This window comes from Triturus cristatus, chromosome 6, assembly GCF_964204655.1.
Source record: "Triturus cristatus chromosome 6, aTriCri1.1, whole genome shotgun sequence".
NCBI lineage: Eukaryota > Metazoa > Chordata > Amphibia > Caudata > Salamandridae > Triturus > Triturus cristatus.
Genome location: NC_140589.1, coordinates 1,231,376,641 through 1,231,404,632, shown reverse-complemented (window position 1 = coordinate 1,231,404,632; position 27,992 = coordinate 1,231,376,641). Strand labels below are relative to the sequence as shown.

Sequence of the window (27,992 nt, the reverse complement as noted above, 5' to 3'; positions counted from 1 at the left end):
GTTTCATACCTCATCGGAATACCGCTCTAAATTTGAGGCGGTTGCACGGCGTGCTTGCTAGAGCGGAATCTATACGTGAGCCGGCCATCTTGGCATCTTTAGATGCTACTATGGCGTTCGACACTTTGGAGTGGCCATATATTTGGGCCGTGTTGGCGAAATTTGGGTTCGGCCCTGAGTTCATTGGTTGGGTAAAATTACTATCTGCTGATCCTCTGGCTCAGGTGGTGGTGAATGGTAGGGTATCGGCTCCCTTCGCACTGGGGAGAGGTACGCGGCAGGGATGTCCGTTATCACCCCTTCTCTTTGCACTTTCTTTGGAGCCGCTCGCCGCCTGATTGCGTTGGGAGCCGTCGCTGCGAGGCATTAGATGGACGCCAGAGTTTGAAGACCGTGTCTCCCTCTACGCGGACGACATCCTTCTGTATCTCACCTCTCCTCGACAGTCGCTAATTGTATTGGTGGACGTACTGAATTCTTTTGGTCGTAACTCCGGCCTGGTCATCAACTGGGCCAAGTCGTGTGTTTACGCCCTCTCGGGTGAGGCCCCCCTCCTGCCACGGGATTGCCCTATCCAGATTGCTACCCTGGGGTTCATATATTTGGGAATCTTTATCTCACTTGATCCCGCGGTCCGCTATGAGCGAAACCTTCTCCCTCCCCTCCAGCGATTGAATGCCGACGTCGCGAGGTGGCGCCGACTTCCGCTCTCGCCACTCGGACGGGCGGCATTGTTTGAAATGATGTCGCTACCTCGCTTTTTATACGCTTTGCAAAATACTCTAGATGTCGTGCCAGCCCGTTATTTCCGGGAGGTGGAGGGTCTTCAGCGCCAACTGTTTTGGGACGGGCGGCCGCGGATTGCTCTCGCCAAGTTGACGCTCCCCTGGTACGATGGGGGGGTCGCCCTCCCAGATATTAAACGATACTATTGGGCGTCTCAGTTGGCGTCGGTGAATCACGGGATATACGGTCCTGCCTTGAATCCGGCCTTCGAGATGGATACATTTCTGCTCCCGGGCGGAGACTATAATAGAGCGCTGTACTCGGTGACCCCGTACACGCGGTTGACAGGACCCACGCAGGTTGCGGTACGTGTGTGGCACGCGGCGAATGCTGCGATGGGGTGGAGGGATCGCTTAACTCAGGCGACGCCGTTGTATGCCTCTGCGCGGTTGGGCTGTTTGTGGAGATCGAAAGGCTTTGAGAAATGGGATATGATTGGTATATGTAAGGTGGGTGATCTTTGGGCGAAGGGGTCTTTCAAAACGTTTGAAATGCTTAAAACTGAATATAAATTAAACGATAGAGAGAACTTCAGGTATGCTCAAGTCTACCATGCTCTATGTTCGGCTTTTCCAGACGTTGCTGCTATCCCTGAGTCCTCCCCACTGGAGGATAGAGTGTTGGATGGCTACGTGCCCGACAGCACCATCTCTCTGATTTATAAGAAACTTATTAACGATCGCGCGGACTTGCTGCTCCGTCTGCGGGAGGCATGGACGGGCGATGGCTTGGAACTGGACGATGAGGACTGGGTTTCGGCGGTGGCCTCCCCGAAAGAGGTGGCGATCCCGGCCCGCTTACGATTCGTACAGCTAAAGATCCTTCATAGAGTGTATGTCACTGGGCCCGGTTTGCTGCGCATGGGTTACTCGATGGATGGACTGTGTAAGCGGGGATGTGGCCTGTCGGGTACCTTTCTCCATATCTTATGGGAATGTTCGGAGGTTGTGCGATTTTGGAACGGTATTCACACTGTAATGGAGGAGGTCACGCACGTTGCTCTGTTGCCAGAGGCTAGGAGGTGTTTGTTGAATGTCTGGGAACCGAATGATTGTAATGCGGCACAGACGCAGTGGGTGACCTTGGGGTACATGGTGGCTAAGCGTAACATTGCACAGCTGTGGGGCTCCCCGAGGCCGCCCACGATCGAGGTCTGGAAGGAGAATATGGACTGGTGTATGTTCAGGGAAAAGACGGTATATGTGGCGAGAGGCAAACCAGGGAAGTGGACTAAGGTATGGGGTCCATGGAATTTATATCGAGGACGTATCTGCACCCCGCCTCTGCCATTAGAGATTGATATTGCTTTGTCCCCCTAGCCATGCATTCTGCGGGATGGTGTGAGGTGTGTTCCATGCTTTGCTCTCCCGTTGCCCCCCTCTACCGCTTCCAGACAAGCACTGCTCTGGACACTGTACGTTGTTCCCCGTCCTGGGAAGAGCACGCTGCTATTTCGGACTCTCATTGCCTTGAGTGTGTTTTATATTTAATAAAAAATGAAACTGTTTATTCCGATTGCTATTGGCCTATGGCCGCGGCCTGTTACATGTGCTTACGAACTGCCGGGGGCTTTGCCTCTGGTTCAGTCGAATGTGTGGTGTCGCACTGCGGGCCCTCGGGCTCCATAGCGGCCGGCCCTGGTGGTTGTAGGCCCTTGTCTGTATTTTATTGTGTACCAACGGTTTCTAATAAAAATTTTAACAAAAAAAAAAAGTGTGACTCAAGAAACCAGAATGCACCTATCTAACACGCCCACTGAGGCAGGACTTAAAGACACGCTGTTAGTACAGCGCTACTGATTGCTCACCTGACTTCCCTCCTCAGCTCAGCCAGTGAACAAGGGACGTTGGTCCAGAAACGCGTATGGCAAAGCATTACAGAGCGGATGAATTGCTGAAACTTACCTACTTGTGCGTCTGCAGTCTGCCAATAAAGAATTTCAACACGCAGCGTGTGGCACTTCCAATTAGGAGTCTTTGCATATGGAGTATAGAGCGGCCGGCTCTGGTCGCAGAAACGCCCCCCGCGAACCAAGCGGGTCCACAGCACCGATGATGGAAGTGGTGCCAAGGGAGCAGCGCGTTTTATTGGCAGAGGTATAGGAAGCAGAATGCAAGCGGGACATGGTTTTTGCTAACCCATTGGGGTAAAATAACTTTGTGAGAGGGATGAAAGGTGACTTCCATTATGGATTCAAAAGTGTGACTCAAGAACCCAGAATGCACCTATCTAACACGCCCACTGAGGCAGGACTTAAAGACACGCTGTTAGTACAACGCTACTGATTGCTCACCTGACTTCCCTCCTCAGCTCAGCCAGTGAACAAGGGACGTTGGTCCAGAAACGCGTATGGCAAAGCATTACAGAGCGGATGAATTGCTGAAACTTACCTACTTGTGCTTCTGCAGTCTGCCAATAAAGAATTTCAACACGCAGCGTGTGGCACTTCCAATTAGGAGTCTTTGCATATGGAGTATAGAGCGGCCGGCTCTGGTCGCAGAAACGCCCCCCGCGAACCAAGCGGGTCCACAGCACCGATGATGGAAGTGGTGCCAAGGGAGCAGCGCGTTTTATTGGCAGAGGTATAGGAAGCAGAATGCAAGCGGGACATGGTTTTTGCTAACCCATTGGGGTAAAATAACTTTGTGAGAGGGATGAAAGGTGACTTCCATTATGGATTCAAAAGTGTGACTCAAGAAACCATAATGCACCTATCTAACACGCCCACTGAGGCAGGACTTAAAGACACGCTGTTAGTACAGCGCTTCTGATTGCTCACCTGAATTCCCTCCTCAGCTCAGCCAGTGAACAAGGGACGTTGGTCCAGAAACGCGTATCGCAAAGCATTACAGAGCAGATGAATTGCTGAAACTTACCTACTTGTGCTTCTGCAGTCTGCCAATAAAGAATTTCAACACGCAGCGTGTGGCGCTTCCAATTAGGAGTCTTTGCATATGGAGTATAGAGCGGCCGGCTCTGGTCGTGGAAACGCCCCCCCGCGAACAAAGCGGGCCCACAGCACCGATGATGAAAGTGGTGCCAAGGGAACAGTGCGTTTTATTGGCGGAGGTATAGGAAGCAGAATGCAAGCGGGACATGGTTTTTGCTAACCCATTGGGGTAAAATAACTTTGTGAGAGGGATGAAAGGTGACTTCCATTATGGATTCAAAAGTGTGACTCAAGAAACCATAATGCACCTATCTAACACGCCCACTGAGGCAGGACTTAAAGACACGCTGTTAGTACAGCGCTACTGATTGCTCACATGACTTCCCTCCTCAGCTCAGCCAGTGAACAAGGGACGTTGGTCCAGAAACGCGTATGGCAAAGCATTACAGAGCGGATGAATTGCTGAAACTTACCTACTTGTGCTTCTGCAGTCTGCCAATAAAGAATTTCAACACGCAGCGTGTGGCACTTCCAATTAGGAGTCTTTGCATATGGAGTATAGAGCGGCCGGCTCTGGTCGCGGAAACGCCCCCCGCGAACCAAGCGGGTCCACAGCACCGATGATGGAAGTGGTGCCAAGGGAGCAGCGCGTTTTATTGGTGGAGGTATAGGAAGCAGAATGCAAGCGGGACATGGTTTTTGCTAACCCATTGGGGTAAAATAACTTTGTGAGAGGGATGAAAGGTGACTTCCATTATGGATTCAAAAGTGTGACTCAAGAAACCAGAATGCACCTATCTAACACGCCCACTGAGGCAGGACTTAAAGACACGCTGTTAGTACAGCGCTACTGATTGCTCACCTGACTTCCCTCCTCAGCTCAGCCAGTGAACAAGGGACGTTGGTCCAGAAACGCGTATGGCAAATCATTACAGAGCAGATGAATTGCGGAAACTTACCTACTTGTGCTTCTGCAGTCTGCCAATAAAGAATTTCAACACGCAGCGTGTGGCGCTTCCAATTAGGAGTCTTTGCATATGGAGTATAGAGCGGCCGGCTCTGGTCGCGGAAACGCCCCCCCGCGAACCAAGCGGGTCCACAGCACCGATGATGGAAGTGGTGCCAAGGGAGCAGCGCGTTTTATTGGTGGAGGTATAGGAAGCAGAATACAAGCGGGACATGGTTTTTGCTAACCCATTGGGGTAAAATAACTTTGTGAGAGGGTGAAAGGTGACTTCCATTATGGATTCAAAAGTGTGACTCAAGAAACCAGAATGCACCTATCTAACACGCCCACTGAGGCAGGACTTAAAGACACGCTGTTAGTACAGCGCTACTGATTGCTCACCTGACTTCCCTCCTCAGCTCAGCCAGTGAACAAGGGACGTTGGTCCAGAAACGCGTATGGCAAAGCATTACAGAGCGGATGAATTGCTGAAACTTACCTACTTGTGCTTCTGCAATCTGCCAATAAAGAATTTCAACATGCAGCGTGTGGCGCTTCCAATTAGGAGTCTTTGCATATGGAATATATATATATATATATATATATATATAGATATATAGATATATATCTCACACAAAAAGGATTGCCCCCATTTAAAAAGCGCACTCCCGAAAGCAGCCGAGTCACCACTCTGTACCAGCAGCGCCTCTTTATTCGCAGCATTCAGCAGGTAACATTCCGATCATTTCAAGCCCTACGCGTTTCGGAACTTCTTGATCCTTGTTCATGGGCACATTCAATGTTATGAGGCAGATTAAAAGCAAAGGTAAGAGTTAACTGATTTTATAATCCTCTAGTGGCCAGGCTTCCATTGGGCGTAATTTGCAAGCCAGCATTCTGGGACATGTATTTCCTTTGCCTTTCAATTATCCCCTTCAGTGGATTCCGCCCCATTAACATCTCTTTAAACATCTATTTAACAGCTCTCAGTCGACTCTTACCTTTGCTTGTAATCTGCCACACAAACATTGAAGGTACCCGTGAACAAGGAACAAGAAGTAGGACTTGAAATAATCGGGATGTAACCTGCTGAATGCTGCGAATAAAGAAACTCTACTGGAACAGAGTGGTGACTCGGCTGCTTTCGGGAGTGCTCTTTCAAATGGGGGCAATCCTTTTTGTGTGATATATATACATATATATATAATCCAACAAGTTGGTCCCAAGATGAAGGGCACACACATTCTCTGGTGCTTGCATCAAGGCTGGACCAGTCCTCGAATAATTATTTTCCACCAAAGATTAATCACGCATATCTGAGGGTGGAGTAAGGGTGGCTCATTAAAACAAAAGTTAAAAACCTCTAGAGTGCTGCGTGATTAATCTTTAGTACTTCCAGAATTGCATTTAAGAAATCGCAATTTGCAATTCCTTAATTGCATTCGCAAAATAGAGAATCGCAAATTTTGCGATTCTCTATTTTGCGATGGCCTTTTGGGATGATACATCTCAAAAAGGCTTTTTCCCATTCACAAATGGGCAGATTCTGAGAATTGGCCCATTTGTGAACGGGAAAAAGGCTTGATATATATGTCCCTTAGATCCCTGAAATAAAAAGTATATTTCTCCATCCTCCCACAACTGCAGCATCAAGGATGCAAACCCAGAGGCTCACAGTGCAATAACCGCAGGTGCTTCAAGGCTGCACTTCAAACTGTACAGTTCTGTAGTATAAATACTAAAAGTATACTGCCACCATGTATAGTCTTGAATTAAGACAGGACAAGCCCAGCTGGGAAGCAACAGAGGACTGTGTATAAAAGGGGTTGTTAAGAGATGATACAGGATCATGTACATCAAGTGTGGATTTACATCTTTGAGTCGCATAGTTACATTTGACAGATTTACCTTTTAGGCAGCAGTGGCTCCTCCGCTATGGCTTGTTTATTACCGTTTTATTTTTGCTCTGGAGCTGAGGCTTGGGGCGGGGCCAGGTGGATGGCAGGCTGGTGGAGTGTCTTGCACTGCTATTCAGTTCGCATGACCATATGGCCAGCCATCTCAGGTGATCCAAACCGCCATGTACACTGAAGCTCTCTTCATCCCGAGCTGCGCTGCCGGGTAGGATAGAACAGCACATGCTCCGAGTCGCACTGGGAGGGCAAGTCCTCGGCGCTCTGGCCAATCCTGACACTGCTTTCAGCAACATGAAAGCAGCATCAGGGTTGGCCGCAGTGCACTCTGGGAGCCTGGGCCTGCAGAAGAGAGGGCGCTATGCAGGTAAGTCTTTTAAAAATGTTTTTCATATGTTTCAACCGTTCACTCCACCCCCACCACCGCCCTTCCACTCTATCCACACACCGGCCGCGTCTGCTTTTAGGGCCATGGAGATGAAGTAAATTGAGCAGACTCACCTGATTTCCAAGTGCCAGTGCTAGAACATATGTCCACACATTCCCTGTTCTTAAGCTTAGCCACTAGACCATCTCTCCTGTGCAGTCCCTTACTAACCTTCCGGTTGATTTCTTTTCGTTAGTCAATAGCCCTCCTCTGGTCCCCAACAGCATTGTGTAGCTTCCACACTTCCATTGTAGCAACATTTAAGGGACTCTTACCACATGAACAAATACACAACTACAACGACCATGGTGCTTTGGGACTTGAGCGTGTTGGAAATTAAGGTGAGGACTGCATGCTGTTGTGAAATAGCAGATTTAACTGCAACATATATAGCTATAAAGTTCACAACGCAATGAGGGCACTGCACCTCAAGATTATTAAGGTGTAATTGATGGGGTGCAATGCATTTAGTATTTTGGATATTACAAGACCAAGCTGCTATCCCTCACCTTCCAATCAGATTGTTTTTGAAGGATATTTAAGCTGGCCCAATGAACACTGTACGGTTCTGTGCACAACACCTCTAATTTCAGATGTTGCTACACATATAGAAATATCCTCTCTAAGGCCCTTTATTGGACTTAGGTTAATGCTAAATAGATAACATAAAAACAAATAATACTGAGGACACAAACATGAACACACACAAACACACACCCTCGTGCAGCCAAGGTTATACACTTCAATTGTCATACTGCAGAAGATTTATCATCCTGAGATATCTCACTGGAACCGAGACTTCAAGCAGGTGATGCATTTGCCATGGTATTTGTTAAACACGATTCTCTATTTATCACCAGTTTTTAAGCTCTTTTTATGCAGCACAAAGAGACCTCATTGCTTGAAGAGAGTTACATTTCAGAATATCGTTGACCCTTCCACTGGCACACCAATTTAAAAACAACCCTCTACTTTCACAATACCACTAAATCCCCCCTGCTCCCCGTCGTATCCCCTCCCCCAACCACCCACAAGTAGCATAGCAAGGATACAGAGCGCCCTGGCGCAACCAAGGAAAATAGCTGTTAGGGTAGTAAAACACAGCAATTATCATGGTTCAATGGGGCCCACAGGGCTCTTGGCCCAGGTGCCACTGCACCTGGTGCACCATTGGTAGCTACCCCCCACCACACCCCTCTGAAGCAAAGTTCCTAAATTGGCTACATTGCAGTGCTTGTTGGGAAATCTTAGATGCACACCCCATTAAGATATGCCCCCGTTTACAGTGTAAATAATTTGATTTTTACGTACCATATGATGTGCAGAAGCAGAAGATGAAACGGCGGGCAAACGCCAATCCTACAAAAAATACATATTGTTTGTTTACATCAACCGTTGTGAGTTTATGAAACAACTTTTCCTGATGAAGGCCTCTCAAGAGACTTGTATGGTTAACAATCATCCATTCATTAATTGTCAGTGGATATTGGACTAAATTTTGACAAAGTGTACTTAATTCAAAGAACAACAACAACCCAAAAAAAAATACATTCAAGGAACACATCAATAGAACGCGAGGATTCCAGTTGAGGAATTTTTTTATTCTTCCGATGGTAATTATTTGACCCTTTGTCATGGTTGGTGACACACTGTTTTTTTCTTTAATTATGTTCTGAATACAGCCCACATGTTTCGCCCCTCAATGTCATGCAAGCATCGGTCTTTTTCAAGGCTTATTGTCATGTCAGATTTCTAAGACTCAGATAGTTGTTAGGGTAGGATGCAGTCTTATTTTGCACCTGTTGGCATAGTCCTTTTGATGTCTGGTGGCCACCAGGCCTCTGTCCACGTTGGGTCTGCTTGAATTGTGTATTTTTTGAATATTTATTAATATTAATGTATTGTAATGTTAACCTTAATTCTCTAACAGTGTATAACATTGCAATGGGGAAGAAACCAGAGTCACTTGTTTAGAATGTAGGCATAATGAAAGGCACCTGTTCTACCTGTGTACATGGTTTGAGATCCTAGAGCTTGGCTCTGATGATTGAGGGGGAATGCCTAGTGTACCCCTATTTTCCAGAGAGTGAATATTGCCCTCTCTACCCAGGCTGTGGGAGACTGACAGTAGTGGCAGCAATTAAACTATAGTCAGGAAGGGTGGGTTACTAGCCACCCTCCTGATCAAGGATGTGCAGTCTCTCCCCTGCCTCAGGCCCTGTTGCCTTTGTCTTCTACCTGATGTGTGTTTGAGGGCCCGTGGGTGTACTGGGGAAGGATGGTGAGTTGTACCATTGTGTGTAATGCAAAATGTTCTGCTGGAGAACCCAGCTCCCCCATGCCCCTCCCAATTCATTGGACAGGCCTGAAGGACTGTGGTAGACATTCCACTCTTATCTGGGTTTAGCTGCACTAACTCTGCTAAGAGGACCGTCACCCCTGATCAGTGCCTCCTGGTCTAGAGTTAATTAAAATTCCTCTTTAGGGAATAGCAAGGGCTGTTACAAGGGAAGACAGTGGGTCATCCTTTGCATGCTTTGGTCATGCAGTGAACACCCTTAATATGCCTTGTGTGTGGAATGGTAACCAGAATTTAAAAGTAGTAGACCCTCTGATTGAATCAGCCGATTAATCAAAGGTGATAAAAGTCTGGCCTTAGCGGTCAGTTGTTGTTCAAGACTGGTCTATGATTCTGAAGAGGTGGCTCACACCGGGACTGTCCTAGGAAGCCAACTGTGACCCGCGGTGTGAAGACAAGATAAGAAGCTTTCTTACTGCGTCTTAAACTTGAAGAAGTTTTCTCTGTGACTGATGGATTCTTCTGCAAAGCAATGTGCCAGTGTCAGGGCATCATCAGCATTGGGGAGAGAATGCGCTTTTTTTATGTGCTAATGCGTGTGGAAGAGATACTAGAAAGTTGCCAACCCTGTGAGTAAACCCTAGGGTTCATTGTATGGCAGTAGTAATATGCTAGCTATAATTTCTGTGGATTGCAATATGTATTTCTAGACATTATTCTAAATCTATTAAAACTGGAACTGTACAAGAAACCCACAGGTATAGGTTTTGGGATTTTACAAGATTCCTTAGGAATCTGCCCCACATACAACAATGGGCTCTTTCTGCCACTCAATAATATTTCTACAATTACGAGATATAGAAGGGATTATAGGTTTTTGGGGATTAACATGCAGGGATCGATTTATTTATTTATTTATTTATTTACTTGAGTTTTATATAGCGCTGGCTAGACCCGGAGGTATCAGAGCTCTTTACATGAGGAGAGTTACATAGGTTACAAGTTACACATTGTTATAAAAGGTACATCAGTAACAAGATTATATCAGTTGGTTCATGGCGTGTAGAAGGGTAAGGGGGTAATGTAAAAGGGTAACGGGGAGGTAGAATAAGCTGAGCATAGGCAACAGGATAAACAAACCATGCGGGGGAGAGAAATTCAGGGAAGAGAGGAAAGGAATAGGGGAGGTGGACAAAGAATGCAGGAGGGAACAGGTGGGGAGGGGGTAGGAGACACAGCGTGGAGACGAGGAAGTAACTGTGTCTGAAGTCCGGCTGGTTGGGGGACAGCTCCCTGCGGTAAGGGATCATTCTAAGTCCCCCGTTATGCGTGATTCACTTGTCGCGGTGGACTCTTTCAACTGGGTCGCTGAGACTCCAGGGCATAGATGCTGGATCCCTCACGAACAAGGGGAGAGAAGTGCTTTGGCCACGGGCACATTCTGAAGAATGAGGGAGGGGGTAGGAAACCCATCGGGAACACAATGTCCGACTTCGGGTAGGGTAGGAGACAGTTCTCAGCGGTGAGGATATCTATCCCAGTCCTCCGCTATGTGTGACTCCCATTGTCACTGTGGGCTCTCTCAGAGGGGTCTCTGAGACTCCAGGGCAAAAAAGCTGGATCCATTCCCAACAAGGGAAGTGGGAGTGCTTTGGACAAGGGCATATTTATGGAGGCCATTTTAGGGAATCATGCTGGTAGGGAAAGGCACTCATTGTAGAAGGGGAAATGCTATGCGTTGATTATAGGGATCTATAGATCCTGGTGACTTTGAGGCTGGACTTACTGGTGCTGTGTAGGCTTGCATCTTGTGAGTAGGCCTGTGAGGAGGATTGTGAGGAGGACAGCCTCCTTGGCAGCGAAACAAGTCTGGTTTGCAGGGGCCCCTTCGGGGGCGGCCGCCATCTTAAGGTCAGGCCGCAGGGAGGCACTGTCCACAACGGGTGCCATTTTGGAGTCAGGCATTCCGCTCCGGCGGTATCTCTTGCCTCTGGGGACCGTACAAGGGCTAAAGTGCCCCGTCCACTCTGTTGATATATCCTCCTCCGCGCATCCTCTCGCTTTAGGTTGCGGGCCTTTTGTTGTTCTCTGCCCTGGCCCCTCACCTGGTTGGGCGATTCCCGCAAGGATTCCGCGATAAATCCGGTTCTCCACGGTGAAGTGCCGAAGGGGCATACGTGAAGGCTTCTGGAGCGGAGACACGTCCTCGGGTCAGCGGAATCCACTTCCCATCAGCAGAGCAGAAGAACTCAACGTTTCCACAGTAGGTGTGGCTCAGCCTCTCTCGCATCCAGCAGCATCAGAGGTTAGTTTCTCAGCAAGCTTTTAATATTCTCTTCGTGCCAGTTTGGGGAAATTAATACTGCAGGTTTGGCTTGGTGTGGGACCGTTTTCGGGTGCAGTCTTACTGTCTGTGGAGTGAGTTGCGATGGGGCACGGAGAGTTACTTTCTCTCCGCCTCGCCGACATCTTGGTCAGAAGGTCTAGATGCTCACTCCCGTACGGAGGCTCCGCAGGTCATATCACGGTTGATCAGGGTCGCAGACAGGCGTTTTTTTGATCAATGAGAACAGCTAGGATTCCGATTGCAGGAATTGTGCGTCCGGTGGGATTTGATCGCGGTAAAGCGCCGCTCCGGATGTTGGGGAGTGGGTCCACCACGGAACTTCAATTCAGAGCGGCCATCATGGTCGCAGGCTCCTTGCTTTTTGCTTGCTTTTCCTGCATGTGTTAACCCGTTGTTTCACACAGAGATTTTGATTGTTTGCAGCAACCGAATCTTTGGCTTGTGTCGCATTGTGATGCATGTTTGTGATATTACTCATGTACATATTTGAGGTACTTCTACTACAAAAGGTGTTACTAACACTAAATCTTGTACCAGTTTTAAATACATGAGACTTCTGGATTCTTAGCATAATATCAGGGCCATTATAATTTTGCAGCAAGGGAGCACCAAATTATGCTACAGGACAGCCTAAATTATGCGGTATGTAATGGCAAATTATGCTGCATAATGTAGTACATATGTTGATATTATTTCATTTGTTTGTAATTTTTAGACATGGCAATACTGTTTGAATAAATATTTCATCTCATTAGTAATAGTTTACCGAACAAATGCAGACCAACTGAAAGATGACCAGTTCACCTTTGCAAAGGGCCTTCCACTGCACATAACCACACAGTCACATTTTTAGTAACTTTTTATCCGTTTAAATAAGAAATAACATTTATGGGTAAAATCTGCAAACTATGCACCAGGCAAATAATTATGTGACAAGTGTAGCAAATCCATTTTTATGTGAGAAAAGCAGCGCCTGCAGAATCGCATAATTAAAGTAGCCCTGGATATTATACACCCAATATATATTCTTTATACCCTCTCCCCGTTTTACTGAGACGCTCTGAAACAGCCATTTGACGTAATATAATGTTTGAAGGTGAGATGGTAAAAGTAGGTGTGGATTCGTCACAATAATATTGAATTAAGAGTGCTTGGGTTACAACAGGTGATAACATTTTCAGCAGTTTTACACCAAATCCTCTTTTATTCCCAATTCTTGGTAAGAAACAGCAAACTGTGAACAGCTGTAGCATAAATACAGCTAGGCCAGTCCATGAACAGGGCAAATAGTTCATCTAGGTCTGCCTTACAAAACAAAGCGATTGTATGAAGCTAGAACCAAAAGACTGGTGTTCACTCAAAGCAAGAGTGGCCTATTTTGCTGCCCTAATAAAATAGGTCAGGTATATATCTTTGGAAACTATTTGGAACTACTTGGATTGCTCGTAAACGGTTTCATTGAGCATAGCCTATTGGAGCTCATTTTGAACTTGTGATACAAGGCACCATCCTAACACCAATAAGAGGTGAGCAATCACTTAACAAATAGTACAGTACATTACTATGCACTCCAATGTGTGGCTATCAACTTTTGGTACATAAATTAGACTTTAAAAATGTAAAAAACAAAAAATAGCAACGGCGGACCTCCTATGCTGCACCTCATACCAGTTCCTATGTGTGGAGGCGCTGTGCAACCAACCCCTTCGCCAGCCGTTGAGTGGCGTCGCTGTGCTCCAGATCAGAGATTCTTAAACAAAGTGGGGGTGCGCCGCTCGAAAAGTCCAACAGACCGGTGTAGATGGAAAAGTAACTTCTTTATTTGAAAATATCTCTCTTAAAAAACATTAATTTTAGACAACGCGTTTCATACCCATATAGGGAACTTCTTCAGGGCAAACAAAGTATCATACGTAAAGGTACAGATCGAAGAGTATATCTGCAAAGGTTGAAAGATTTTGTTGTCTAAAAACGGTAGCCGTTCACAATGAACGATATGCTCCTATTTGATCCTGTTTAGGATAGAAGGGAATATCCAACCCGCAACTCAGGAAAACACAGGGATCCAACTATAATAGGTTGAACCAACCAGCATAAGTCAATAGTCTGGAGGTAGCTCTTATAGTATCATCTAGTCATCATTGCATTGTCCCAAGATGGTGAATTTAATTCAGACCAAGTGTATTGCATCCTGGCTCAAAAAATATAACAACTAAGTACGCAGGGTTCCTGTCAAGCTCTCCATCTGGAAACGTTCCGTCTGTCTTCATCCTATTCCTTTTAGACTTTAAAAATGTGTCTCAGTCTCTTTTCCTATGAAGAATTAAATATCAAAATTCCCTCCTGTTATGTATCTGTAAAACAACCAAGCATTAGCAAAGCCAATAGGTCTTGCCTTTCAGACTATTAGCTCTGACATTGCCTTTTTGTTCATGCTGTACAGCATGGGTATTGCCGGAAATCTAAACTGTTTTCACTAGGGATGTTAATTGGGATCCCTCTGGAGGAGCTACTGAAGGTGGGATTTCCTTGGACGGCGGACTTGGGTATTCATATAACACATTTGGCCCCAACTCATCTAGCTCTAAATATAGGCAGGGTGATTGAGGGGCTTCGAGCATCCGTACACTTCTGGAGGGATTTACCGCTTTCCCTCAGGATTAGCCAATACTAAGTTGATCATTTTACCGCGATGCCTCTATGCACTCCAAAGTATCCTATATGCTATTCCCAGACATTATTTCAGTACATTGAATAGTCTCCTCGTGGACCTCCTCTGGGGCCCTAGACGTAAGCGTGTCAAATTAACCACGCTCTAGAAACGATGGAATCATGGGGGCCTCATGGTCCCAAACTCAGAACTATATTATATGGCCGCACACCTACAGCACACGATACATTGGCTTGTCCCGGATGACAACAGGGAGAAACGCCTTTTACAGGGCACACAAGGTAAAACCTCTACCGATGTTGCTAATGAGTGGTTCACAGGTTCCTTCTGCCTTACCCTACAGTATTTGATTGGTGGTGGTGTGTGGGAGGGAGTGGTTTGTAAGGTGCTTCATCATGCCGTTTTTGCCCCAGATATGTCACTATGGGTACTACAACTTTTCCTACAAATTACTGATTCATTGTCGATACAGAAATGGAGTGATGGAGGCTGTGCTACTATGGGCGACCTTTATTCCGAGGAGCAGTTCCTCACTAGGGAAGATGCCATGGATTCCTTCTTTGTTGGTACAGGACAATATCTACAATACATCAAAATTTCGACCTTGGCCCCCACTCTCTGGCCGACATTCCCAGAGGCACCACCCCAATATCACACCCTAGCAATGCTAATGGAGATGGTAAATGGCAGCAGACTAATCACCCATATCTATAGGGCCCTTTGGAATGATCTGCCACTCACATCACTTCCTGTACAATTTAAATGGGAGTAGATTGTGGGAGGACTATTGTCAACTAAGGAATGGACTAAAATACATTAAGGAGTGAAGACAGTTAGTTCTAATGCACGTTTCCAACTCCTGCAATATAACTTTATACATCAAACATACCTCACCCAACAGACCTTACATTCTATATATCCCACCCGATGTGACTGCTGTCCACGCTGTAGGACCACGGCTGCAGACTTTATCCATATGGTATGGTCCTGGCCCTCTCTCTCCTCTTTCTGGCAGGAGGTTATATGCAATCTGAATGTGGCTTTGGTTTGGACTGTGCCACTTGAAATCTGTCAGGTGCTCCTAGGACTGCTTCCTTCTCCTGTAAAACTAAGCAGGAAATTAGCGATAAGTTGGCTTAGCCGGACTCCGCCCACCTATTTGGGATGGTTGAGAGATGTCTGCGAGTGGGCAATTGCTGAGGAGGTGTGCATGAGACATGTATGTAAAGATGAGACTTGCGGATGACCCAACAGCTTGGCCCTCCATGTTACATAATTTGAAGGTGTCACAAGATCTGACCGCTCCAGAAGACGGGGCCACTTAAGGCACCACATACAGTCCCCTATGGTTGCGATAAATACTGGGAACGCTCTGGTTGATGGTCCTACAACATGCACAGATGCTATTAGAGATGATGGAGATTTACCGTAAAGAAAACATCTTCATATTCAATAACACACTCTACAGACAAGTACAGGGTACTGCCATGGGGACATACTTCGCCCCAAGCTACGCCAACCTTTTTGTGGGCTGGTGGGAGGAGCAGGTCCTTTGGGGTAATGACCTTAGTGAGTGGACAAATCAGATAAGTGTATGGCTACGATACCTTGACAATATTTTCTTTGTCTGGGAGGGAAGTGAGAAAGATCTACTGATCCTCCTTGGCAAACTTCATGCCAGCAACCTGAATCTAAGATTCACCCAACAACACAGTAGGGAACAAATAGACTTACTAGACATAAGGCCAACTCTTAAAGATGGCACCCTACACAAAGAACTATTTAGAAAGGACACAGCTGGCAACTCAATTTTACATGCTGACAGCTGCCATCCGCCCAGTTTTCGCTGGAATATACCTTACAGTGAACTATTCAGAGCCAAAAGAAACAGCAGTACAGTTAACAGTTACATCAGAACCAAAAGTGAGATGATCAGCCGCTTGGAGGCAAGAAAGTATCTCAGAAAGACCCTAACCAAAGCTATTAAAAGGGCAGATCTAAAAACCAGAGAGGAAACACTAACACAGAAACCCAAGAGGGAACAAGATTCATTACCAAGTTATCTAATCAGGCCACTAAATTGACAAAAGTTCTGAAAAATAGGTGGGCCATCCTTACACAAGACATTACCCTAAGGGCCAAAATAGGTGAAACACCAAACATCACCTTCCAACGCAACCTCTCAATTAGAGACATGCTGGTCCATAGCCACCTAGCACCTAAGGGCTTCACTTGGCTGCAACAAAGCAAGGGTTTCAGAAAATGCGCCCATTGCAAGGCTTGTAAGCATAGTACCAAGGTCTCAAAGATCATCCTCAAAAGAGTGAAAAAGAAAGTATGTATAACCAAACTGATCACATGCAAAACAGACTTTGTGATCTATGGCATTGTGTGTCCGTGTGACATTTGGTACATAGGGTCCACAACTTTCCCAGTACAAAAACGGATTCTAGAACACTGAAGGGCAATCACAAAACAAGACTTGAGTTACAACACAGCAAAACACTTCCATGAACCTCACAAAGGGGATTGGACTAAGGCTAAATACGTTGGGATTGATACTGTAGCCAAACACCCGAGGGGTGGTGACAGGATCACTGCGTTAAGCAGACTAGAATCCAGATATATTGTGCAAGCTAGGTGCCTGTTCCCCTTCGGTATGAACAATGATGAAGAATTACATACACATTTAGGGAAGTAGGATGTTTCCCGGAAACCCTGAAATCTGTATCCCCTATAGTTCTAATTAGAGCTATCATTTTAAACTGTAATTATTGGTTGAGTTGGATGTTTTGTTATGATCGTGTTAGCACAGTAAAACAAAGCGCATACTGTGAGCCATGATATGTGTCCATCAATAATTGTTTGGCGTGTCCCCCCCTTTAATTTTACAGAAACAAAGGAACTCACATGAGAGCAGCATGTCGATGCCTATCACTTATAGAGAGTTAAAAGCATGAAGAAGGCTATCCTCATGTGGAAACACCTTGACTTCATAGTAGCAGGTCATCTGACCCAGCCAATGCAAACCAGTTGACCGGATCTCACTATGTTGATCTCCGATTTGATTGGTGTACAGTAAAATACATATAGAATATTATCTTTTATATCGTTTTACAGATATATCCGCATTGCTAAATACTGGCCGGGCACTAGACACGGGAAATACCTGAGATACAATTATAATCACGCCGATCAATAATTGCTTATATACATAGATACGGGAGTTTGTCAGATTGTGAGCAAAGATTGACAGGAATTGAATATAGATATAGGGTACTATACCTTGATTGGATGGAACACACTTTATTCCAACAGACAAACAACCTAATGACACCCCATTATCAGTGGTGTTTGCAGCTAATGACGACATAGTATGTGCACTGAGAGGATTTTATCCTCATAACTACAAATATAGCCAACATTTGGACCTTTGGTTTGAATCCCGAGGCATAAGCACTAATTTTTGGACCTTGTGTGTTTATTGTGTTTATAAATGTCACTTAACGAACATGCATAAAGAGTTGTTGATTTTGATTTTGAATTGGACGAAAGGTGCATTTATCCTCTTCCAGAAAGATTTCTTTTATGTTCATTGTACGTCGCAAGCGACGTTGTATAAATGTCACAATGATTTCATGGCCATGTGACCAAGACCGAAGCAGGTTGAAACGCATCTTTCTTTGTTTGCCAAAATAAACTGCTAATTGATCTAAATACGAGCCTGTTGGTGAGGCTGGAATAATTTCACGAAGGGGGAAAGATTACTACTGATTTATATATATATATAGGACTTAGAGGACAAAAACCTATTGATGATCCGTTTTGACATTGTTTTCAAGAAAATGTATGTCTTATCCCAAAAAGAGAATGTTAAAAATGTAAAATGTCAAGTACCACTATAAGATCTGATTGACAAAAGAGCCTTACTAATAGTCAGCAATGCACTTTTTGCCAGTGGTTGCCGGTGGTGGGCAACATATACATTTTTAGGGAATTATTGTTCATTATCAGACAAAGAGAGAAAAGGGTAGAAAAGAGAGAAAGAAAGATAGAAAATCAGTGATAACAGAAGAATGCAGGGATGAAAACAAACATGCGGGATGACAATACCGACATACAGCAGCACCATGGCAGTCTCCTAAAAAAAAAACAAATAATCAGCCCTTCAAGTTATCTATTTATTCTTACAAATGAAGAACTGCTTGTATCTTTATGTTGAGCAAAGTTCTGACTTTCATGGATTGCTTAAAGAATTCAAAGAAATGTATGACTCGCACAGATTCCCAGAAGTACTCACATGCATATTAATGTAAGCATACCAAAATGAACAGGTTTAAACTGATGAATAAGAAATGTTAGCCATGAGGTGGCCAGCAGTGCCAAGACTAGGTGATTTTCTAGGCAGATTTGGAAGGATGTCAAAGATCGGTCAAGTCAACATTCAAAAAGGATGAGGTGTGTGTGGAAGATTTGCTGCAAAGCAGTGTTTCCAGTTGGAGATTTGTAACACGATAACGGTGTCTTCTGCTGTACGAGATTTCTCATTTATTTGACATATATAAGGGAACGTTTTGTTTCAGAGCCTTTAACGTGATGCATGCAGTACACAGACCTGGAGCAGCGTCTTTTCCCATTAGGCATTTCACCTGTGCGCGGGAGTCTTTGACTGAGGGTTTTTAGGGCTGGGCCTCTGCTTGCGGCTCTGTCACTTTCCCCTGATTTCCCAGGTAATTGCAGGAGTGGGTAAAGGGGGAGGAGCTTCAGGAGAGAGAGAGGAGGGAGACAGAAGAGAGAGGACGAAGGGAGCAGTGGGGGTTTGACCAATTTTCTCAGGAATGCTTTTGGGTCCTAGTCCAGCCCTGGGTACACTTGTGGTAGAGGGGAAGCGATATGAGATCAATAATGCAACTGTAATTTGGCATAATGTTTTCATGTATATAATCAATCTTGCAGTGCTGTCTGGATAGCTGGGGCTAATGAGGTTACAAATCCCTTATCCCATACTCAGGAAAAGCAGTGCTTAAAGCAAAGACATCCTTCTTTGTGGTGTATATGTCATATTTTTGCTGTATTGTTTATTAATTCAGATATAACATATCTGTGTGTTCTGCATGTTGATGGTGAGGGAGGTCCATAGAACCTAGGAAGTCCCCAAAAGACTGAAGATGTGAGTTAAATAGGATGGGGGCCCTTACTGGTATTTGTGGGAAAGGAGTGAGTGGGTTGTGAGAGACATCTGTTGGTGAATGCGCGAAGGGTGCTATCGGCTGGTGGATGAATGGAAGTTTTGTGGTGGTGTGTGTGAGGTAATTATGGATTTAATCGAGAAGTAAGAAGGGTAATGTTTGTGGACGAGTGTGTGGGCATGTCTGTGTGTCTGTGTGTGGTGTGTGTGAGTGAGGAATATGTGGGGTTGGTGTGTGTGATGGGAGCAGGGTAGGTGGAGGTGTATGTGTGCAGAATATGTGGCTGGGTGTGTGTGTGATACTTGTGGTTAGACTTTTGGATGGGTAATATGTATGTGTGGGAGCTTGTGTTGTATGTGAGTGTTTTGCAAACCTACTTATTATACTGAGTGCATGATGTGCCTGAAGTGATTTTGTGGGTGTTGTTTAAAAGTTGAATATGGACACAATATGTTTGGACCTTGTTATTGGACAGTCAGAACATTTGAGAAATTTCTCAGCATCTGAATGATATGCCGTTGATTGTGTGTTTTATTCAGGGAACAACTGCCACAGAAATGTGAGGTGCCAGTTAGACCCTCCCGAGCCTTAGGATTCAGGCATCTGCCACAGGATTCCTGAACCACGAAAAAATGAAAAATATAATTTAGTGTATTATGGTGCATGTGGCAAAGGGCCACAAGAGAAGTTGGCCACATGCAGGAACTTGGGAGCTGGGTCTGGCTGCAGGTCAGGCTCTGAGTCAACCCCCACTCAGCAAAGTCCATGTGCCGTGGGGATTTGCCATGCATGGAGGGTTGGATGTACTTTAGTAAGGCTCTGAGGGAAGGCCCCAATGCACACGCCAAACCCCATGTGGCTCCAGACGGCTTGTGCTCTGAAGTCAACTGCTGCTGTGCACAGTCGAAGGCCTTGCACAGGGGAGGATGGCTATTCGCTGTGAGTTGGTCACAGGGCCTTGCCACAGACTAGACATGGCCACAGGCCATATACAGAGGGATTTTGCCTCCTACAGAAGGTTGTCGCCAAACTCTGATGAGCACAGGCTACCCAAAGTGGGTTGAACACAGGGCCTGGCTGCCAACATGTCTCTGCAGCACGAACGTCATTTAGTGGTCACAAGGGTACGAAGCTGCGACCCCTCACTTGCGCTCAGCTACCCCTGGCACTTCCTTTGCGACCCTTGGGCTCAAAGGTCGCCAAAGCAGTCCCATGAAAGAAGACAGGATCTAACTCTCAAAAAGAAGTAGATTCAGCAGAGGAATGCCCCTCACCTGCATAGACAAAAAAGTTAAATAAAAACAAATTGTTGAACAACTTATCATATTTGCCTATTGTGACTACATGAAAAATATTGTTAGAACCATATGTTCATCTTTGCCGTTAGAACAGTGAGCAAGCGATCATAAATAAAAACATTTTAGCAATCTTAGGAATACTGTAACCCAATATTCTCTTTGTTTTGTAGCACAATTGCTTCCAGTTATAAAGAAATGTGTTATGATTCTCTGGCATATCATGTTAGCATCCTATTTAGAATTCAGCTATATATATAAAATATACATGTATTTGTGTTAGTAACTGCTGTGTTATACTAAGTGTGCACTTATTTTGAGGTTCTTCACTTCAGCCAAAAAAGGTCATATGATGTCACTTTCTATGAAGTTACTGGGGTTAAAGGATGTGTGATCTCACTTTCGCTATCCCTAGCATTTTGGGAAATCAACGCCCATGCCCTGCAGCCAACCTCCACTGTGCACAGGTTGGGCGCAGGTAACTACTGCATGTAGTATATGATGAAAAGGAGCCCCAAACTTTACTGACAAAACCGGTGAAGTTATGGTTAGCTTTGGTTATACCATATTTATAAATGCTAAAAAAGAAATTCATTAAAAAAAAACACAGCTTAAGTTGAGTTATTATTGCAAATTAAAACCAAAAGACCAATACAATTCGCAAGTTGCTAGTAGGACCACCATTTATAACTCGTTCAACAGATATGTAAACCATAACTCACACCCCAAATGCAATGCTTATGATCTCACAATATTTTTAGGTTGAGCATTCGAGACCTCTTGTATATACTTATTATATACTTATATGTGTGTCATTTGTGGGCTCTGGAGATCAGCTCTAGGACTTGTCTGCTTCGGCTTAGGGACTTTTTCTGTTCAACTGCCTCTATTTAACTGTCTTGATAGAAAACGACCAGCAGAGGTCAGTAAAATACCAGAATACCTTTCTGCTGAAGGACTTTCTTCTTTTTATTTTTCTGGAAACTGCCTCTATTTAACTTTCTTGATAGAAAACGGCCAGCAGAGGTCAGTAAAATACCAGAATCCCTTTAGCATTCTCTAGATTCCAGTCCATAGAAATTGTCTTCCACGAGCACCCGTAGACAATACTATTGTTTTCAAATCTTGTATTGTCAGTGATATGACCACCGAAGGCCCTGATTTTATATTAAAAACAGAGCCTTGGACTATACCATTTCACGCTGAAAGGCAATATTTCTCTCCATGTGTTCCCATACCTGGTGTGTCACGCAGTTTGGTGCTTACTTTCCCTACATGTTAAAGAACAGTAGATGTTTCAGCACCCAGGCTAATGTGCCTACATAGCTAAATACATATAAGGTCCCAAAGGCGAGACCGATTGCATTGCAAATGCTTGTTCATAATAAGTAACAACACCTAAAAGCAAACCTAATTAAATAATATGTACTCATACCAATAAATAATACTACATTCACACTTGTCTCTTTTATAGTGTTAAGGGTAATATGATATATCATTTCATCTATAAGGTTATTTACGGCATTTGAAATTGCATTTATCACATGAAAGTTGGGGGTCACCAGCATTGCATTTTGGTGTGCAGGTTATGATTTGCATGTCTGTGTGCGAGTTATGGATTGCTTCTTAAACACAACCTGCGAGACTGTGATTTGGTTCGACTATTATTCTTTAAGCAATCCTTTAGCAGGGATTCTTAGTGTTAAACCTCTCAAATTACATCCACTGAAGAACTGAAGGCCCCATTATTAAGTATTTTTATAGTATTTCCGCTCGAACAGTCTAATTGGATTTGGGGTCATAAAGCAGGCTAGGTAGGGGATAGAGAGCTCTAGTGTTTTCTTTGCAGCATCTTGTAGCTTGCTATTTTTTATATAGTTTAAAGTAAGCTTATTTTCTAAAATAAAGCATTGTCTTTTGACTTAAAAGGTAGAATTATTAACTGATATTATTACATTAACTATGTTTTGAATGTCCCAACCTACATCACCTCTTTGAGTAAGCTTTGGACTGCCTGCCCACACTATCTTGAAAGTCAGGTGCTAAAAGGTAATAATAGGTCATTCAGCCTGGAATCCAGTGGTGGCTCCTCCGCAATGGCGGAGGAGCATCGTCCCACTGCTTTAAAGCAGTGCAAATAAGGGAATATTTGTTCCTGCTGCTGCAGTGCGGCAACTTAGCGGGGCGGGCGAACGGGGCTGCTCTGCTCTCAGAGCAGGGGAGGAGTAGTGGGCACACCGTAAAGTGCACACAAATGTTTGCTGGCTGGCCAAACATTCATGCGCACTTTGCATGTTCTCCACCCGGCTGCAATACAGCGGGAGAGATGAGGCGAGAAGGAGAAATGCTGCAAAGAGGTAAGGAGGTAAGTGGCATTTACTTTTTCTTTCCCCCGTCATGCCACCCCCCCTCTGCCCCCCCCCCCCCCAGCCACACCACCCCCGATCCATGCCTGCCACCGCTGCTGAAATCAAACATTCTATAGCCTTTGGACGCTAGTTCTAAATAGTCACCATTGGTGCCCAGTAACCCATGACTGCTCTGGAATCCCAAAATAATGTTCTCATGATGCACAAAATGTTTTTAAGCACTTGTGAAAGATAGTGTCTTGTTTTCACATCAGCTTTAAGCTGATGTTAACACCAAACACAAAATCAACAAGAATACAATGGAAGTGCACATGATTAGGGCATTCTTTGAAAATCCCTACCCCACAACCAAAACATCCCTGATCTCAGGAAAATTACCACTAAAACAATAATCATAATATATTTATGGGGGAAGGACCATGATATACCCCACATACATATCTGTTGGGTATGAGGACATGAGGAGGTGTCCTTCCAAAACAGCAGAATTAATGGCAACAATCCAAACATGATAAAAATTATTGTGGTAATTGTTTCTTGCTAATATGGGTAGAGGTAATTAGCAGATCGCAGTTGTCTCATTGACGATTACAAGCTTTATATGAATACTGCTGCATAGTGGATTACCTTGTAACCTTCAGTGAATACTTGGAATCACTCTTTGAGTGTCTGGTATAGAATACTTCAGTGGCACTCTATGGGCTTTGCAGGCTTTCTGCCATTCATGGAGGGTCTTCCATTCTAGACCATTTAAGGGCTCCGAAGGACAAAATGCTCCCCATCATTTTTCTGAGAATCTCGACAATCCTGTTTTCCGCCTGTAACAGTAATGTCCAGAATTGGGATTTCAAGAAGGGCAATAATTCTGCATCTTCTAGATTTAAGGATTCACACTTCACCAAGTAAAACCTGACAGAAAATGTATGCAGAAAAAAAAACTAGAATGTGTGCAAAATCTGCAGATATCATTGAAGAAATAATGATTTCCACTCACTGCAATTCACGATCCCTCAGGGGACGTATTGGAATAGTGCACACATTTCTTATGACCGACTTACCTGACCTTGCTGTTTCTGTAATTCTAGGTGCACAGTTAGAAATGTACACTTATATTTTGAATGAGGGACTTAATTTTGGATGAGAAAAGGAAGGAAAATTCATCGTAATGGAAGAAGATACATTTTCATTTTCGGTAGGTCGTTCCCCTTTGGTACAGGACTCCATATGTGGTAACTGAGAACAATTTTGGATTGTCGTGTTTCATCCAGAAAGCTTTGTTTTCAATTATAGGTTCTGCAACAATAAAATTAGTACTACAAAGGGTTCTTTAGCGTCTTACTTAATGAATTTGTCAGCACAAAATGTAATGTTACCCTGAAAACATGCTTCTCGAAATATCCCCATGGTATTAAACCAGACTGATGATGATCTAAGCCTGTCTCATTTTGGACTGGTCTCATACGTCCCCAAGAATAAACACCATAAGATATGTACATTAATGAAGACTTAATGTTCATAGCTGGAATTTCGGGGCATATTAACAACGGCCAGCGATAATTATCGCTGGCCGTGCTTAGCGATAATTATATTATCGCAGGCTATCTCTGGTATTTATCACCCTGGTAGCGCGTTATTAACAACGCGTTACTCCAGGGTGATAAAAATTCCTGAGATAGCGAGGTTATCGCCCTTTTGCAGGGAACATCGCTGGTTTTCCAGCGATGTTCCCTGCAAAAGGGCGATAACCCTGCTGATACGACCCACAGGGTGGTATCAGCATAATCCACCCCCTATGTTGGGGATGGCTAAGTCAGGATTTTAGCAGACGTTAGGTTTTGGCGAAAACAGCCGTTTTCGCCAAAATCTAATGTGTGCTAAAATCATGTGGGCTGCCTTGTAAATATAGCGATGTAAACATCAGCGATATTTGCAAGGTAGTCCATCTTGGGTACGCCCAGTAACGCCCACTTTGCATCTCATTGGAGATGCAAAGTGAGGCGTTGGGAGAAAGGGTGCTAACATGCGATTATGCATGTTAGCACCCTCTTGTAAATAGGGCGCTGGTTTTATCTCCGCTTTTTTGGCTTTGTAAGCCAAAAAAGCGGAGATAGAGCCCTTGTAAATATGCCCATAGTCCTTTGTAGCAAGAGATCCTTTACAGGCGTGCAGATGGAGTGAGAGAATAGTCAAGGGTTTTTGCATGGAAAGAGAGTCTGTCTTCATGAATCAACTAATGAAGACATCAGCAAGCTGCCCTCCTTGCCTGGAGCTCCAACAGTGTGAGGAGAAGCAGCCACAACCTGCTAAGGCCTCTACAGGTCCATCAGCAGGTGAGCACCTTCTGCCCGGCTGCTGTAGTGAACACTTCTGACAAACATCCGCCATGTTTGTTTGTGCTGTTGATTTCCTACTAAAAGGTGACCGGCACCTTTCATACAAAGGCTTCAGTCACTTTTGTGGGCTCCTTGTTGACTTGTCTAATGTGTATTGTATTGTAATTGAATTTATATTGCGCTTACTACATCTGACGAGGCGTCGAAGCGCTTTTCGGCGAGTAGCACTGAATCAAGGCATAAGTATTCTAGGTCAGCCTTCCTCTTCGATCCTCCAGGACTGTTTCAAAACTTACAGCCTATAGTTCAAGTTCAGTTCAATGTGTGCTTAACTTTTGTTTCACCATCTTTGAAAACAAGCATTGGCAAAGCCTGCCTATGGGTATTGTCTATGTACATTTTTTTAGTTGTACATTAATGCCGTTGCTGCGTCGAATGGCTGAAAGTTAAAAAATATTTTTCAAAGGGCACTATGAGATGGCTAACACTAGCCACGATGTAGCGTTGTTTTTCTTACTTTCAATCATGCTGCACAGCAGCCACGCTACTGTAGAACATGGCAAAACAAAAACAAAAAAACATTGACAAAGCCAACTAGACTTCATGTCTTTTGGGAATTTACTATAGTGAAGTGTAACAGGCACTTTTCACTATAGTTATTGCAGGTAATGCAGTTGACACTAGCCCTGGCATATGCCAGGCTATTAAAGGCACATTTTGTTTTAGTGATAAATTTATTGCGGCACCAGACACACTTGCTTTGAATTAAGCTGGCTGTGACGAATAAAAAATAAAAAACATTATTAGGCACAGAGAGTCAAGCCTTTCTATGCACCCAGCAATCCGATGCCAGGCTCCTTGCTATATAAAGATGGGAAAAAACGTTACGGGGAGCCTGCTCCTCCCGGAATGCCTTTAAGCACATCCTCCTCAATAGTGTCATTGAGAATCATTATTTAAATGCACTATATTCTCTTTTCGGGGTTTGATACGCTGCTTAACACAGGGGATCATTTCAATCCCCCCTAAATGGGCTACGTTAAGCGTCATGTGATATGTAGCACTGTACCACTCACTCACTTATAGATTGTAATTGCATTTATATAGCACTGACTACCTCTGGCAAGGTGTCGAAGCGCTTTATGGTGAGTAGCATTCTACTCCAGTACCCAAGGCATAGGTGTGCAGTTGTGTACTCAATTTCGAGCCACAACGCGGAATCAATGACCTGTAGAACATGCTGCAACGTGTTACTTAAATTAATAAGGGGGTTGGTATATGGCTCAAAAAGAACATCCCGAAAGAAGCGGTATATTGGCAAAGTGAATTTTTGTACATTTTCGAGCAGCTTCTCAGCTCAAAAAGGACTGGCACACAGTATTGGTCTTGCCAATGCTTCTTTGTATTTTGTATAGCTCTTAGAGAGCAAATAAATGCTTCAAAGCAGGGGAGGATTGTTGGAGTAGCTTACATTCACAGTTTCTCTGGCTTGGTCACGCATTTAGGGTTTCTATGAAATATTTGAATCCTAGAAGGGTGGTATAGTGCTGTCTTAATTTTGCGCTATCCCTGTCCTGCACATTGGAAGCAGCTGGTGTTTTTTGGTATTAATCCAAGGAAACTCACTGCACTCCTTCCAACGCTTGGCCATGAAGTGACAACCTTTAGGCACACTAGCTGGGAGGGTTCTGAAGTAAGGAGACAAAGGGAAAGCGTATTCCCTTGTTTTCCCACACACAATCCGCTGGGGTCACAAACCTGCAGTGTTGATTTACAAGCGCCTTTTCAGCACTGAAAGGATTGGCACACAGAAACAGCTGAAGCCACATCTCATGAAAACACAGTAATCTTCCCAAAAAACTTTTCCCAATTGCCCCCACACATTTAAAAAGTGTTTTGTAAACTATAACGATTTATTTTTAGGTCTCACATAATAGGGTGCATGTACTGTTGCTGCAAAGGGTATTGTGTATAGAAAAGGGCTTGGTACCTGCCCATTACTTACCATTGGACGGAATGCTTAACAATGTCATACCTTCACCCCAGCACAGAGATCTCGGTCTAAATCCATCGTTTTTTTGCCCACCATGCCATTCCACTTTGAACCCAGCCATATGCAAATCAGTCTTGACCCTGCTCCCTATGGGAACAATCCAGCCCGAACTGCCAGGCCAGGTCTTCCCTGGACTGGAGACAAGCAACCTGGGACCGGTTTCGGGGTATCACCCCCCATCGGCCAGGCTAGCTTGACTTCAATGGCATGGTGAGCATGGGACCCACCGATGGGCATACACAACCCACTCGGGTTGATAAATGCAACAGGAACAATTGATAGATGGAATGCTGAACAATGTCAAACATACATCCCAGTACAGAGATCTGAGCCTAAATCCAACAATTTTTGCTCACCATGCCAATCCAGTTTGAAACATTTGTCACCTTAAGTGGGACGGGTATGCCCAGATATGAATCTTTGTGACTCGGGGTGAATGTTTGCATTGTTTAGCATTTCATCCATCATCTGTTT

At 44.5% G+C, this 27,992-nt stretch overlaps 1 protein-coding gene across 2 annotated transcripts in view; it reads right to left on the bottom strand.

The window, feature by feature from the left end:
* TRAPPC3L (trafficking protein particle complex subunit 3L) overlaps window positions 1–27,992 on the bottom strand; it is a 663,369-nt gene that overhangs the window by 582,007 nt on the left and 53,370 nt on the right. For both annotated transcript variants that reach the window (XR_014963137.1, XM_085612167.1), the window contains exon 2: window positions 8,274–8,321. Coding sequence is in view for 1 of the 2 variants with exons in the window: in XM_085612167.1 (XP_085468293.1) it covers window positions 8,274–8,321 (48 nt within the window). In the remaining variant the exon portion in view is untranslated. The remainder of the gene's footprint in view (window positions 1–8,273; window positions 8,322–27,992) is intronic.